Source organism: Castor canadensis, chromosome 16, assembly GCF_047511655.1.
Source record: "Castor canadensis chromosome 16, mCasCan1.hap1v2, whole genome shotgun sequence".
Taxonomy (NCBI): domain Eukaryota; kingdom Metazoa; phylum Chordata; class Mammalia; order Rodentia; family Castoridae; genus Castor; species Castor canadensis.
In genome coordinates, this window is record NC_133401.1 from 85,125,864 (window position 1) to 85,142,299 (window position 16,436).

Sequence of the window (16,436 nt, forward strand, 5' to 3'; positions counted from 1 at the left end):
CAAAAAGGGCTGGGGCCATGGCTCAAGTGGTAGAATACCTGCTTAGCAAGCACAAGGGCCTGAGTTCAAACCCTAGTACCCCCTGTACACCCCCCAAAAAAGACGCACATTCAAAGGATCTCACCTTAGATTTACTAAATCAGAGTCTTTGAGGTGGGCCCCAAATCTGCATCTTCACAACTCCCCCTCTGGGAGAATTGTTGTGCAGTATAAAGTTTGCTTTAAAGTCACTGATGGACCGTGCTGAGAAATGTCCTGAAGAGTTTAAAACAAAGATAGGGTTTTGGGTTAAAATCACAACAAGACTAAGTGAACATAAAGAAAAAAAAAAGATCTCTCTATGTCCCATAAACATAAAGGTTAGTAATCATTGCTAACACTTAGGTGACTGTCCTTTCAAACGTGCTTTTATGCACAAATTCCTTCTTTGTAACAAAAGATGAGTGCACATTATATTCTAGTGTAACTGACTCATGAACTAATATGTCTTTTCATAAAGATGCTCATTTTTTACAGCCTTGCTGGCTGAGGAGGGCACGGGATGGGGGTGGGGGCAATGCCCAGAGGAGACCACATCCAGTCACGATCTATGTCTTTAATACACAGAGGATGTATTGTGGGGGATGGATGGCTGACATAGAATCACACACAGATTTTATTTTGGGACAGAGACAGGTATTCTCTGATTGGTGGGTCTCTGGAAACGAACACAATTTGTGTCAGGAATATGCCTTGCTGGATGAAGGCACTGTAGACGCAGAGACCTGGCAGCAATGATGACAGCAGAGTGCCTTGCTGAGTATTGTCAGCTTTTGTCCTTCTGATATCTGGAAACCCTCACTTCTGGCTTGCCTCACAGGGATGCTGAAGGAGGAGAAGAGCCAATTCTGACCTGGTAAGTATCTGTGTTAATATTTTGAACATCATGTTGGAATTCCAGTGTTCATTCTTCTGGCTTCCATGCCTACCGAATCTACAAGGTCTCAACAGTTTGCTTTCTTTTTGTTCTTTGTTTTGTTTTTATGGTTGCAGTGTTTGCCAGATTCAGCAAATAAAAATACAGGATTCCCAGTTAAATGTGACTCTCGGACAAGTAACAAGCAAATTTTGAGTCTAAGTGTGTGCTCTATAATATCCAGGTCCTTTACACTAAAAGATTATCTCCTGTTTCTCTGAAATTTGAATTTAACTGAATATTCTGTATTTTATCTGGCAACCTTACTGGGTAGCTTCCTATTTCAGAGGGAAATGTTGATGCCGAACTGGAATTTCTGAATTAGAAGTAAAAACACTTTGCTAATTTAGGAGCAATGGAGACTTTCATTAACACCATCTGTGTTTCAGAAGTGTTCCCCCTGGAGAAAAAGACAATGGCTAAGTGACATCAGCTACTGGAAGAAGCAGGGGTCAGTGGGTCCAGCCTTGCTTTCAGTCCTCAGAGGCTGACACCCTCCTCTTGCCTCTTGCTTCCTCCATGTAGTGGCCATGGGGAAGCCAGGGGGTCTGGATCCAGAGGCTTCTCCCTGAATTCCTGAGCCTGGCTGTGCTGTCCAGGTAGTGATCCAAATATGTGCTGAGTTGCATCCTCCCAGATGTGTGAATCCAGGGACTATCCAAAGACACACTCAGGAGGAGGTGACGAGCTGGTAGGTGGGCAGCTGTCCTTAGACACCAAGGCCAGAGCTTCTGACTGATGATGAGCAGGAAGAGGGAAGGAAGCCCTGAGCTCCAGCAGAAGTAAGGAAACTCTCTCCATTTGTTTTCTGGAAACCAAGGCTTTATGTCAAGAATTTGTAATAAAACTAACCGAGGCTCTCGCAGAGCTCCATAAAGCATCTAATCTCCTTGTTCTCCAGCAGCTTTTCTCTTTGTGGGGGACTTACCATCTTTTTAATCTCCTTTATTTGGTTAACAGAATCAACAACTTCAACTATGTTGGGAGCTAGCAAAGTGCTGTAATTGCAGACTTATTAAGGAAGATGGATTTTTCTTTTAGGGCCTCAACTAAAACAGTCTCAAGCCTTAAATGGCAATTCTGGCTTTTAAAGGTTTATTTTCTTAGGAAAGAAACAAAAAGGTGTTACAGTTACTCAAGGAGGGGAAAGACTAGAACAGCAGTCATCACTGCTCCAAGACGATTTTACAGATTATGCAGCTTGTGTTTTTCTGAGCGTCTGATCTGTTTTTCCTCTTATAGCTTGTTTTAAACAAATACAAAGTTGATTCTCTGAGAGGAATGAAAGGTTTAATGATGTTCTGTTCCAAATAACAGTAGTTTGAACTTATTTATAAGAAGTAGTCAGTGCTCTCCTGTTACCAGTCAGCTGGCTGGTTCCTTTTGCTCTGTCGGGAGAGGAATTGTGGGTCAGCAAGGAGAAGCTCTTCCAGTGCTAGTAATCCTGGTTCTTAGCAGTTTCTGTAATCCTCAGCTTCAATAAGCAGCAGCAGCAGAAAGCAACAGCAGGTGGCACCTTTCAGTGGTACAGCTCCTATAGCCCTTCGGTGCAGGGACCCTTATCCTACAGTGCCAAGTCCCAGGACGTCAGGATCCTCAGCCCTTGACAGTGGCCGCAATTTCTCTTCTCTGGCTCTCTACAGATACCTGTCTTCAGCCTCGCCTCTCCACTCTCTCTCACCTTCTGCCGCCACCGGGCCTCTTTGTCTCTGCTGATTCTGCTCTCTGTGGTTTTTGTCCTGGTCACTCTCTGGAACTTTTCATTTCCCTCTCATCACCACTGCCATTGTCACCCTTGCTGCCACCAGTGCAGCGGCTGACACCACTGTCGCTGACACCACCACAGCTCTACTCTGCTTTGATGTTAGATTATCCTTTTTTATAAAACAGTGAGGCCAGTTCTTCTTGTTTTGTATTGTTCATGTCCTTAATTCAGAAAGTAAACGTTCCTCACCCCGGGTTGGTCATTTGTGTGCTTGTATGGACACGATTTTACATATATGCTCAAGTTCAAACAGCTAGGAAACTCAAAACATCTGGAAGTCATGATATACTCATTTACTATTTCAAGAGATGCTGTCTTAGTTTGCTAGGCTGCTATAACAAAGTAACCCAGACCAGGAGGCTGATACAAGACGTATTGCCCCGTAACACTGGATGTCCAATGTCAGGCTTCAGCAGGTTTGGCTTCCTTTGAGGTTTCTCTCCTTGGCCTGCAGATGGCCATCTCCCTGCTTTGGTCACACAAGGTCTGGTGTCTCTCTGTGTCCAAATTTCCTCCTTTCATAGGGACACTAGTTGATCTGTATAGAGCCAACTATAATTCCCCCACTTTAACATGATCACCTCTCTAAGGACCTGTATCTAAATACACTCACATTCTGAGGTCCTGGAGATTAGGATTTCCACATATGAATGTGACAGGGACACAATGCAGGTCACAGCAAGTGCTCTAGGAGGCAACCTGACAGAGAGCAAACGTCAGAAGGGCCCAGAAGCACACAGCCAGGATGAACGTTTGGGTTCTGCCCTGGCCTGGCCTGTGAAGAATGAATTAGGCTCTCTGAGATTAAGCTTCTTTTCCATGTGGCTGGGATGACAGCTACTTCAGAGCTCATCACATAACATGTGATGCACAATGAGAGCTCGAGGAACATTCCCAGCTCTTTCTGCACCTCCTCTGTCCTCACTCATCACTCGGAAAACTAGATGAAAAACGCTCAGCACACATCACAGAAACAAGAGAGCAGTGTTTAGATCAAAATGAGGGCTTTCAGTGAGGAAAGCTCTGACACAGAGACTGGTGTGACACTAGGGTTGGGTGGGGTATTTCAGCAACTCCCCCAGGAACTGTGACATGGATAAACAGCACATCAGAAATTAAGGAGTCTTGGAAGGGCAAGGATCATTGCAGAGCATCGAATCCCAGATTCCAAAATGCAGGAGATGTACCGCTAGCAGTATGAGGGGTGTCGCATGTGGTGCACAGGCCCTGAACATGGACTCACACAGTGAGTTACTCCTCTTCCAATTCTTTCAATCCTCCTGATCATATCAAGGGGAAAGTCTCAGTTTGTGCTAGCCTGCCTTGAAAAACCTGAATATAAATAAGCAACAAACAGTGCCAGCCTGGCTCATGGTGCTACAGTGTGTTGTAGGGAGGCTTGGAGAAGGCAAAGACCATCCCAGCAGCTCTGCTGGGCCCTGACCTGTCACCAAGTCCAGGACATCACCTGGGCACCAAGTCTCCAGCCCAGATCTTGCAGTGGAGATCCCCCTGTAAGACGCAAAGATGGCTTGAATCCAAGCCTCTCCACCTGGCAAGAAACCACCCGACCTCTCTCAGCTCATCTGTACTCAACCCACCTTAAAAAATTTGTAAGAATGGCAATACCTAATATTTATGGGGCACTTACCACCTGGCAAGCACCTGTAATGAAGTGCCTCACTTACCCCCGAAAATAGCACTGCAAGTCAGTTATTCCATAGCACAGGTGCAGATGAGGTCCCTGAATGGTTGCACGGCTCACCTGCGTCCACGCAGCCACATGAGTGACGGGAGCGAGTCAAGCACCAGCAACCTAATCACAGCACCATCCCGAACGTGGATGCGAGCCACGAAGCTCCTACCGCACCCAGAAGACGTCAGCGCCCCCTTTACCCACGTGGCCGCTTGCGTCACACGCAGCCTGGCGTCCAGAACCTTCCCGCTCAGCGGAGGTGTGGGGGTTTTTGCCGGGGCCTATCGTTCCCACAATGCCACGGGCGAGAAAACGGACCAATCAGAGTGCCGCGGGCGGAGACGCTGTCCAATCAGGAAGCCCGGCCTCGCTGTTACCGCGTGCCCTCCCTACCCAGCTGTCATAGCGCCAGCAGCGGGCGGGCAGGGTGGATCTGGGCAGCGTCCGGCTTCAACCGTCCTGGGTGGGTTTGGGAGGGGAGGCTGTGGACCGAGTGGCCGAGCGTTGTGGGCCGTGCCTCAGGCTCCCCGCCGGCTGGGCTAGGGCCTCCCACCCTGCGTGGGAGATGGGCGTTTCGGTGGTCCTGAGTGGGTGCGGACCGTGTAGGCCCCGGGACGCGGCGGGCAGCAGGGTTTGGGGTCCCTGTGGGTGTTGTGGGGCCCAGGAGAAGGGCTTGGCTTATGGGGGGAAAAGCTGCCCAGGGGACCCCTGGCCAACGGTCGGAGCCTTGGTGGCCTCCGACCCTCCCTACCCCCCCAGTGGCCCCTACTTCCCGCCGGGGTTTGCAGCGCTCCACGGCGTCCGCTTGCCCTGAGTAATGTAGGGGCCCCGACACCCCAAGTTCTTCCTTGACCCTCGCCACCCCCCTCCTTTCGCCCTCCCTTTCCCGCAGAGTCAACCCTATCCACTTAGCTTCGCTCGGTTTATGTTTTTAATCTTTTTTTTTTTTTTTTGATGGAACTGGGCTTTGAACTCAGGGCTTCGCACTTGCAAAGCAGGTGCTGTACCCCTCGAGCCCCACCTCCAGTCCATCCTGCGGGGGATGGGGCGGGTGGGGGGTGTTCTAGAGAGACTTTTGCACGGTCTGGCCTCAAATCTTGATCCTCCCAAGCAGTTAGCATTACAGACGTGAGCCACCTGTGCCCAGCTTATGCTGGGTCACTACCCTGACTCGCCCGCATTACTGTTTTGTTTTGTTTTAAATTATGTTCCCTCAAACCTGAATCTGGGCACGCCCAAATAAGATTGTTGGCAGTCTCTTTTTAGCAGAGAGGGTCTGAGGAGTGGATTTTATTCATTGATGTTGCCAAATAAAAATCTTTTCCAGTGGCTCTGAAGTGAGCGAGAAAAAATAGGATAAATGCCTGGGTGTCAGAAGAAGGCAGAGGCGAAGAATGACTTACTGGTTAGTTTGTTTTCATTATTCTGGACAAACAGCCTCATCAGGAAATGCCCAGCTTTCACACTGATGGAGTTGTCTGTGCTAAATGAGGTTTATTTTTCAAGTCATTTTGAGAGATGTGAATGACTTAGTTAGTTTCTACTGAACCACCTGTCTATAGATGTGTATTGAACACAGTTGGTTAAATACAGGTGTTGAAGCATACATTTCAGTTAACCAAAATGAAAATGTGTGTTGCCCTAACTTCATAGTCATCATTTTGTCATGCTCTTAGCTAGTGATTATAATCAAATCTTGTTTTGAGTTTTACTGTGTACTTAAATTATAAATAGGCCCTGTCATTCAAGAATAAATTAGTGTTAGAAGCACTAACTTATGTAAACAAACAAAAAAAAAGAAGCTCTTCCACAATTGCTGAATTATGAGATAGTTTATAGTGCTGGGCTTTCTGAAAAGGGGAATCTTCATTTCCATTGTAAGGGCCCCATCTTGTGGATATGGTTTGCTTAAAGAAGAAACCTCAGCGTAAGAATTCAGTTGGAGTGGTTTTCAATAGAAAAAATGCAAAGCAGGCTGATGCCTTCCTAAGTTAGAACCATTTATAAAGATACGTTCACAATTATTTCAGTTCTGAAGTAACAGGCTTTTTCTTTTAAAAATACCTGAACTTTAGGTATTTTTAAGGTACACAAAATTTACACGTTATGTTTCTTTTACAATCAGGTGTGTATGAATATTATTGACCATAAGCAAAAGGTGGAAGCCATAATTAAAAACATGAAAACAATTTCTGCAGAGGTGAAGAAGATGAAAGGTAAAATGGAATGACTAAATTAAAATGTTGGCATGTCATTGTTGCAAAACAAATGGTAAGGTTAATTTGTGCATCTGCCAGGGTGTGTTTTTCCCACTAGTTAGGATTTCTGTATTAAGAAATGTTTGCACTACAATATGAACTAGATCTATAATGAATTAGGTTTGAGCATTGACTGGGAATTAGCAGACCTGCATTCCTTTCTCTGACACTTAACAAGCTTACCACGTTGTCTAACCTCTCTAAATCTACCTCTGTTCTTTCCCTTCAATGCACTATTAAATGACTGTCACATTCTACAAACTTCAACATTTGTATCCACAAATCCTTGCTGAGCTCCTAAAGCTCATTCCAAGTTCAGAATTATGTTTGATTCTGTGAGTGAAGGGCTCTTCATATTAGACAGACTCATGGAGTAACGGTAGACCTTAAGACCATAGTGTTTGGTCATCCACCACTCAGATACATTGTTATTTTTTATTCTAGGCATGTAAAATTTCTATGATTATATATTTCTAGAAATAATCTATCCTTGACCAAACATTGCCTGTGTTCAGGAACTCTGTGTCTCATCAGTTAACCCATTTCATTTTAGACTGTTTTTCCTTATGGACTATCTGAAATTGGTTCCCCTATTCCTTTCATCTGTGGGCTCTCTTTCTAACCATGAAAACCACATGGGATGTCTAGCAACTCTTCTTACAACAACTTTTGGATAGTTACAGACAGCTTCTGTGTCAGTTATGAGACTTTCACCTGTAAGTAACAAAATACCAACTTAACATGACCTATACAATAAGGAGGAGCAAGATCTAAAGGAAAGCAGTCTGAAGTTAATTAAGAGGTTTAAAGACTTCATCAAGGACCAGGTTCTGTCTGTCTTTCTGCTGTCTCTTTTTCACTTTATTATGCTCATGGTCAGCACCTTCCAAGGTGGTTGTAACAGACACTCCCTCTACCTAGGTCTCTAGGTGAGCCTTCCTCCAGCACATTTCCCCTTTCCCGTCATTGGCCAGGTTGCTTCACATGGGAATGCCTCCAGCAGCCACTACCAAGGGGAATGGGACTGCCAAGACCATTTTGGACGAGTCAGAACATAGTGCTGGACCTAGGGAGAGCACATCAAATGCAGTCAAGTTCTGCTCCCAAGAAGTGGGGAGTGACTGTTAGCTAGGCATCAAATAGTGAGTGAGCGTTCTGCTTTTTCTGCATTCTCCCCAGGTAGCATTTCCTAGAATTTGATCTGTGAACCCTGTTGTCTCAAGAGATTTTTGGTGTGCAATAAAACAGACTCCATGTTATTCTGGTCAAATAAGTTTGAGAAGTGCTTTATGCTATGTATCTCTCTTACAAATTCACAGTGCCTATTAAAAGGCTCTGAGGAGTCTGACATACACAGATTTGATTAGCTTTGTGTAATTCATCATCTCTCAAAAACAGTCTCAGTGCTGCAATGAAGATTTTCTAAAATGCAAACCTGCTGAAAACCTTCATTAACTAACCTTTATCAGGATAAAGTCCAAAGCTCATAGAGTAGACTTGACAGCCTTTTGCGATGAGGCTCCTGCCAGCTTCTCCAGTCTCATACTTTGCTCTCTGGACAATTTGCATGCCCTTGCATACTCGCTTTTGTGTCTGAGCCTGAACACACATCTGAAATCCCATTACTATAACCATACCAAGTTAACTGCTACTTATTAGTTGAGGCCACTTACACTGGAAAACTTTTTTCTGAGTTGGCATGTTTTCCATTCTACTCTTCCATATCATCTACCTCACTGTTGTAATTGTATGTTTGCTTACTTTTTCTGTCCCTGCTCAACTGTAAGCTCTTTAAGGGTATTCCTAGCGCTTAGCATGGAGATGTAAAGTGTTAGTAGGGCAAAAATAACAAGGTCAGTGAAGGAAGGCCAATACCTCTGGTGTTAGAGAGTTCATACACCATAAATGGGGAGGAAAAAATAACCTGAGAAAACTTCCCAGAGCTGAAGGGCATGGGTATCAGCAATGAAAGATCCCAGCACAATGGAGGAACATATATGCATACCAAGGCACAATATTGTGAATTTTCAGAATACTTGGGAGAACAAAATAAAACAAAAAATCAGTCAAGAGAAGATGGGGATTAAAAATTAGCATCATATGAAACATCTCAATAGCAACACTGGAAGCTGGAAGACAGTGTAGCAATGCCTTTGGAAATCTAAAGAAATAGGATTTCCAACCTCAGTTTCTGTAGTCAGTCAATGTACTAATGGAACATTAGCAAACAGAACATTTTAGATACATAACCCCCTACCCAGAACTTAACTGTTTACTGTATTCTACCAAACAAGGGAGCAGACCAGGAAAGATACACAGGAATTCTGGAAAAAGAGCACTCCACAGAGGTTGAGGTGAAAGAGGAGTCCTTCAGATAATGGTGAAGAACGTTCACTGAACAGGAGTTGCACAGCAGTCCCAGCAAGAAGTCAGTCGAGGACAGAGCAAATCAGAAGGTTCCAGGAGAAGGGAGACTAGCTAGAATAGCTAAGGTATTGAGTGTACAGACTGGAGATTTACTCATCTGGGAAACATTTGGGATATGTTCTTTGTAGGTTCAAACAATGAAAAAAATAAAACAGTTACTAACTGGTTGGAAGGTAGCTTGCAGGAAAGGCATGTCATGCTTACAAGAGAGCTGTGAAAATGATTAAAATCTAAGCATTAAATACGGAGCTAGCAAACACTGTCCTGTAAGTGTATGGGGGGCAGGCAGGAGTAAAAGAGCTACCTTAATCTTCTTTAGTCAGAAATAGCTATAATACTGAAAATCATGCCACTTAGAGTTACAGAGTTAAATAGTAATCCCCCACCCTTCTCCCAAAACAACTAGCAGACATACCTGAAGCAACAAGAACAACAAGATCAAAATGAGATTTAAGAAAAAGTTGAAAATAGTTCCTGTTTTCAGGAACTGCTAATTTTGGCAACATGTCTTACAGATCTATCTGATTCTTCATACTATGTGCATGTGTAATATAAAAATAAGTTTAAAACCGTAAAATCAAACTTGCATAAATCAAGTCGCAGTGTAGGAAGGTGGATAGCTGACTAGTTGAAATAAGGACCCTCTGTAGTCAACTTTCACATCATGCCTAGGAATTGAAGTCGTAGTGGGGCACATCTAAGTTGTGGTTTGGTCAGTAATCACTTGAAAAACTGAATTAGACATCAGGAAATATCAATAATAGTTGTTTAATACATACATGCTACAACATGTCTTCTGTTGTGTTGTCTTAGAACTCTCCCAGTTGCTGCTTTGTGACCTTACTCTACAATTTACTCAACCTATGAAGGAGGAAGACTTAAAGGAGACAGAAACAACAAAGCCCCCTGTTTGAAGAGTCTGAAACACCAGATGTATTCTTTGAATGATAAAAAGAATCTGTAATTCTTTTTATTTATTGCGAATTTCTGTTCTTTTTTTTGTTGAATTAAATATCGGGAGAATTACATTTACTAATATACTTACTAAAAAATAACCTAGAGTTGTAAATATGCATTTCATGTTCTTGAAGTCTATTTTGTTGTTTTAATGTTTCGAAGAGTGACACAGTGGTTTGTGCTCTGTAATCAGAGGTTCTGCCTCTGATCCTAGAGGCAGAGATCACAAGGATTGTGGTTTGAGACCAGCTCTGGCAAAAAATTCACAAGATACCATTTCAACCAATAAAAGCTAGCCAAAGTGGCACACACCTGTCATCCTAGTTATGTGGGAAGTATAAACAGGATCACTGTCCAGGCCAGCCTGGGCATAAACACAAGACCCTATTTGAAAAGCAAAATGGGCTGGTGGCATGACTGAAGTGGTAGAGCACCTGCCTAGCAAATGCAGGGCCCTCAGTTCAAACCCCAGAATAAGCAAAAAAAAAAGTGACTGGTTTATTTCATTGATGGTGATGGAAAGAATGTATAGGAAATTGGCCATGGGACACTGCTATCTTTTACTTATGTTTGAATTTAGCTTAGGTTGACAAAGAGTTACCAAATTATTAATGGGTCACATGAGTTTAGACTAATCAGAACTCTTCTGGTAGCAAGTACCAGACACAACCAGCTAAAACATGGGTCATGTGACTTGGAAGTCCATAGCTGAAATAGATCTCAGGGACTCCAAGAATCTATCTTAGGTCTATTAGTTGTATTTGTGTGAGCTGACCTCAGTCTCTCCTGTCATACATTGGTTCCCTCGATGTGGTAAGTAGGAAGGTAGAAGAGTAGTAGCAGACAGTTACAGGTTACATTGCCTTTTGGCATCCACATTTAATATTTCAGACAGGGACCCTGATGCCTGGATTTGGTAAGGTGTTTATCACAATCCAGGGCTGGAGCAGTGGTGATCAGTACAGCTAGGGTCATAAGGCTTGTGCAAAAGAGGTGCGAGGTTCAGAAGAACGAACAGAGTTGTCAGTGCGTGGAGAGAGAGAACAAGAACCAGTCATGAAAAACACGAGATTCCCACAATAATCAGTGACAGCAATGGAAAAGAACACTTTATCCTAAAACTTCTTAATTTCTGTCCCTTTCAACCAAGACACTTGAAAATAAGCTTCAGTTTGTCTTCTAAACACGATTCACTACCAGAGTGATGTTCATCTTTCAGTCCTAAGCCTTTGTTCTCTGAGATGGGTTGACCTTCCTGTTACACAGAGGGAAGAGAAAGGCTCCTTTGCTGGCCTGGCTTGCTACGGATAGCCTGCGGCATGTGTTAATGTGCACTGGTATCTCGAGCCTCGATTTTTCCCGTCAATGAGCAGGAGTGGCATTTTCCTGAAGTAGTCAATAATGTCTGACACAGACAGAAAGTCCTGGAAAAGTCAAAATAAGAAGGTAAGTAACATTGGAATGGATAGCATGACTATCCCTTTTTTTTTCCCCTCTTTCAATCTGTGTTATTTTGCCTATCCGAGTTACAAAACTTACAACAAATCATAGGTAAAAGATGATTTCTTAACTGCAAATAAGGGATCGCTTACCCCAAATATTCTAATTAGGATGCCCTTGCCTCAGTTTGTCTCTTTGGCTTTGTTTTCTGTATCCCTACTTCACCAGTCAATAGTGTTAGAGGTATAAGGAATCGGGAGGTTAGGCATCATTCTTGCTGCCTAGAGATGGTATTGCTAACATGGTATACCAGTTTCTTCATCTGCTCTCTGTGTGCCCCGCAGTTACCTCCACGCTCAACTCACTCACAAGGGCCCAGTACCTAAGTCTTTGCATCCTGGATCACCCTGTTTCCATTCACCAGACTGGGAGAAGTCCCCATTCATCCTTCAGAAGTCACATGGGGGCTAAGGGAGTGACAAGCAGTAGAGTACTTACAGGAAAGTACTAAGCCCCGAGTTCAAACCCCAGTACTGCAAAAAAAGGTCACATAGGCAGCTCAATGGGATTCTGTACTTCCTCTAAGACCAACTGCTGAGGCACTGCGCTGCAGGGCAGCCGGAGCCAGTGTGTGTTTACACACCAGAGCAGGAGAAACCTTGGAGGGTCTGCATCACTCTGCCTCGAGAGAGCCTATGCAGCCATATCCAGAGTGAGCAAGTGATTCAAATACTTCACTCACTGACATTGGTGTTATTTAAAAGTATCTGGCTTGAAGTCTAAGTTATGGGTGAGTTGTTTCTCACTCTGGATTAATATTTAATTGAGCTGCTCTTCCTCCTGCACTTGAAACTAGAAGAACACGTTTTGGGACATAGTTGTTAGTTTCCTTTGCAAAAGGCAGCCCTGAGGGTTTCTTTCACATCAGTTCTGATTACCACCCAAAAAGTTGACTGGCATGAGAATATAAACCTTGGTCAAACAGGAATGTTTGTTTCACAATTTGGCGATCTTTGCAGAGCCAAAGCTGTGTTTAGTAAGAAACAACCCAGGTGTCATTGCCATGGCACGCGTTCCAGTTCCCTTCTTTCCTAGCTGATATTTTCAACACAGCCTTCTAAGTAGTACAGTGGAATCTTACATGAAAACTACATCACGAGGTCAATAATAGAGACTAGTCTTTGACACCATCTAACTGAATTTTAAAAAATTAAATGCTAACCTACATTTTAAATTTTAAATGCTATGTGAGCATAGGCAGCTAGTTGACATGTGTGTGACCAAGGAAATGCCCGGCTACAAAATTCCATTCTAAAACCCCAGATGGCCTCTGCTTTGCCAGGGATTAAGACAATGGCCCTATATCTTCCTATGGAGCCCCCTCTCTATATGGAGGTTGTGCTTGTGCCTTGAGGGTATAATGAGCACCACAAGAACTTCCACAGGCAGGGATCAACACGGAAGGCCAAAGAGGATCAAATGCACAGGTGCCTGCCCTCATCTTCTCAAACGAAGGGTGACTTCACACACCTGGGCAGCCACTGCACAGTCATCCTATTTGGGGAGGCCATGGGGCAGGGCTCAGTTTTTGTACCATCGAGTAACCCCATCCTGTTGATAATAAAACCCCAAACCCCGTCAGCTTTGACACACTCAGCCTTAACTTGGACCTTGTGACCTGCCTCACACCTCAAGGTGAACTTTTACTTTGCTACTGAATCATTCCTTGCTATCTTCCCTTGTTATCTTCCTACCCTTTGTGGTGCTTTTGCTGCACCTGGGCCAGCATCCTAATCTTAGATGCTGTACCCAAACAACCAAGAAACACCTGGAACACCCCATCCACCAGTAACAGTTATACCTGTGTTGTTGGATTACTTGGAAATGCAGATAAAAAGAGAAAGCCCCCTCTGGCAGGATTGGTCTCTATTAGGATTATACTTTATTTCCCTCTGGTAAATGAAGGGCTTCACTAATGTGATTTAACTCTAATGTTTCTGGATAGCATGCACTTCCAGAAATGTTAAGTGAGGCCCCATGTCGATGGCAGAAAGGCACAAAAAGAGAATGGGGGGAACATTGAAAGTTGAAGTCCTTACCTCCTTCCCTCGGAGTCCGGTTCCCAGCAAGTAAACTTGACTTTCCTCCTGATAACGGATCTGGATGTTGTAAACTTTATCTTTGTACAACACCATGAGGACATATGGGTTGGTTATTGTTTTTTTAGAGCTGTCTCTAACCAGAAAAGTGCCATCCTAAAAGAGTAAATTCTTGTTGTTAGAGAAGCAATAAAAGTCAATACTTGTGTTGCCTATAAGAGCAGCAGACAAGCCTCTAGGGGTCTGCAAAGCTGTCAGCTGAGTTAACTAATTCAGTTCCCCAACAGCCACAGCCCCTGGTGCCCTGGATTTCTTTGTTATCAAGAGAGGCAGCAGAGATTGTAACAAATTCCCAAGTCAACCTCCTCGAAGCCTCTTGATAAAAATAACAAATCCTTTTCTTTTCAGTAGTAAAACAATAACAGGTGGTTGAGTGTTTAAAGATCCAGGAGAAATAAGGACTACTGTAGTTAATTCAAGACATCATCTTCTTATTTCTGGGAGTTAATTCCCTAACTCTTCCCTTCCAGATCTGCAGTCAGAAAACACCCATTTGCCTATGAAATGTACACTGTTTAAGAACTCATGACTTCTAGATTGAGCTTTTCATCCACCTGAACAAAATTGAATATAGATTGTATTACTATCATCATTTTTTCCTAATACTAAATCAGTGTTATGATTTGTCCTGTACTTTAAATTTTCATTCAATGGATTATTGCAACATAATACCACACAGTAAAAATCTAAAAATAGAGCTAGCTAGTAGGATTCATCTAAACCACTCCCTCTTCTATTCTGAATCAGGAGTGGCTTTTAAATAGCTATCCATCTGCGATAATGGACTTCCTTTGTTCCTTTTATTCCGAGTTAATTGAACCAGTCAGAATATCTGTGTTGAATAAAATATACCTCTGGACTGGCGATTCACAGCCTTGGCCTAGGATCAGAATCACCTGGGGAATCATGACAACTCCCTCAGGCTACAGAGCCTTCCCACTAACTAAAATAGAATCTCTTCAGGTGAGACCCAGGCACCAGGATTTAAAAAAATAAACCTCCCCATCTGATTTAAATGTATGGCTAAGCTTAAAAACTAGTGCTGTGGACTTCAGATGTGAAAGAGGAAAGAGCTCTACTTTTCCAGTTTTGGTAAGGAAATTTAAGGTTTAGGATCAGCAGTAGGCCATGGGGAATCCATTTAAGACTGTAATATTAAAGAACTGGGTAGAAATTTCTAGGAGAAAGGGCAAAAAATTGTTGCTCCCAAAACAGGTCCTTCCCCATAAATGCGGGTGGCAACTGTGGCTAAGAGGAAGAGGGAACAGTAAGATGCAAGTTTGGGGAGCCAAAACTCCTTCTGACACTACATGTATCACTTGTCCAGACAGACATTTCCTTTTGTAAAATCTCCAAGATTCTGTCAGCTAAATGATTGCCTTCATTGAGATATATTTTGCCAGCCAAATGAGTCCAGCATGAGGAATCATTGCTAAGGATGCCAGCAGGTGGGAAGGTGGCACTGATGGGTCTCTGAGGAACCACAGTAGGAACTGCTAGTGGATTCCCAGCCCATAACTGAGGCTCCATACCAGCCAGTTCCCTTCTCCCATCGACATATTTTTATGAGTTTATTAGCATGTAATAGTTGTACAGGGGATACACTGATATTTAGCTACGTGTATAAACTACACCTTAGTTGGCTTTACCCCCTCCATCATTCTCCCTCTTCCCCTTCTTAGAACAATGTCAACAGGTTTCATTCTGTTTTCATATATGGATACAAAACACGTCCACCATATTCACCTCATTCCCTCTTTCCTTGTGCCACCACCTTCCACAGGTACCCACCCTGGAAAAGGTTTATTTTTCCCTCATGCCCTCATTTTTTAAATTAAGTGTATGCTCATGATCCAAGGGGGTTCACCAGCACTTCAGGCCAGTATATATTGTGCTTTAATCAAAGTGTTACTCATTCTCTATTACCATGCTCTCCTAATTTTGAACAGATTGCTGTACATTATATATTTTATACTCAAATATGATCCTCAATATTTATAATGACAGTGCTATACCTGGTTTATCTTTCTAAGAGCAGCTTCTGCCTCCGGTCGGGTAATATAAGACACATACCACTCTTTGTCCAATGAGTTCTGCAAATGCAAATTTTTTAAATGAATCAGTCCTGCAGTTACTTGGGAAAGGGAAAAGGAAAGCCCCCGAGTGATAATTTTCATAAATCACCACCTCAATCCCGTAAGGTTTCCAACACTCGTTTTCTTAATGTGAATGGGGTGGAGGAGGATTAACCAGAAGACATTTTCTGTGACCTGATTTTATCACAACACTGGTTGCAAAGGTAGCTGAGAGGAAGCCTTCCTTACATAATGGAATCTCTCCCAGGAAGGATACAAGATAATACTTTCTTCAGTTTCATATGTAGTCATGGCATACTTAACAAAAAATCCACGGTAGTGGAGTGTGGGGAGCAGATTACAGCCTATGAGAACTGGACACCAGCAAGGCGAGATGCAGTTAACTGCTTTTACCTGTGGCCGAGACAGGCCACAGAACAGGGAAAGGCACAACAGCTGCATCTCCTAAGCTGTGTTCAGAGAAGCAGGAACACAGGTTTCTCCTGTTGCAATGTCACACTCCTCCCTGTGCCTCCACCCTGTTTACTGCTATAAAAGACCCTAAAGGAGGAAGAGGGGCTTTTGCTTTTTTGCTTTTGCCTTTTGGGGCTTTACTTTGGGCCTTTTGGTGTGGGAAGCTTTTGGAAGGGAAAAGTTGCTGAAGGGAAAAGAATTGTTGAGGGGAAAATGCTGAAGAGGGGTTG

General features: G+C 43.4%; 2 protein-coding genes across 3 annotated transcripts in view; one reads left to right on the top strand and one right to left on the bottom strand.

Annotated features, from left to right (window-relative positions):
* The first annotated feature begins 749 nt into the window (after positions 1 to 749).
* Positions 750 to 10,304, top strand: C16H5orf58 (chromosome 16 C5orf58 homolog). The gene is given in 5 exon segments (XM_074057765.1): positions 750 to 895; positions 5,744 to 5,821; positions 6,542 to 6,632; positions 9,915 to 9,994; positions 9,996 to 10,304. Coding segments are annotated over 4 exon segments (270 nt in total). The 5' UTR covers positions 750 to 895; positions 5,744 to 5,776; the 3' UTR covers positions 10,050 to 10,304.
* Positions 6,396 to 16,436, bottom strand: part of Lcp2 (lymphocyte cytosolic protein 2) — a 44,634-nt gene continuing 34,593 nt past the window's right edge. For both annotated transcript variants that reach the window (XM_074057764.1, XM_020164386.2), the window contains exons 19-21: positions 15,673 to 15,750; positions 13,598 to 13,753; positions 6,396 to 11,482 (exon numbers count right to left, since the gene is read on the bottom strand). In XM_074057764.1, the coding sequence (XP_073913865.1) occupies positions 11,360 to 11,482; positions 13,598 to 13,753; positions 15,673 to 15,750 (357 nt within the window). In that variant the 3' untranslated portion in view covers positions 6,396 to 11,359. The remainder of the gene's footprint in view (positions 11,483 to 13,597; positions 13,754 to 15,672; positions 15,751 to 16,436) is intronic.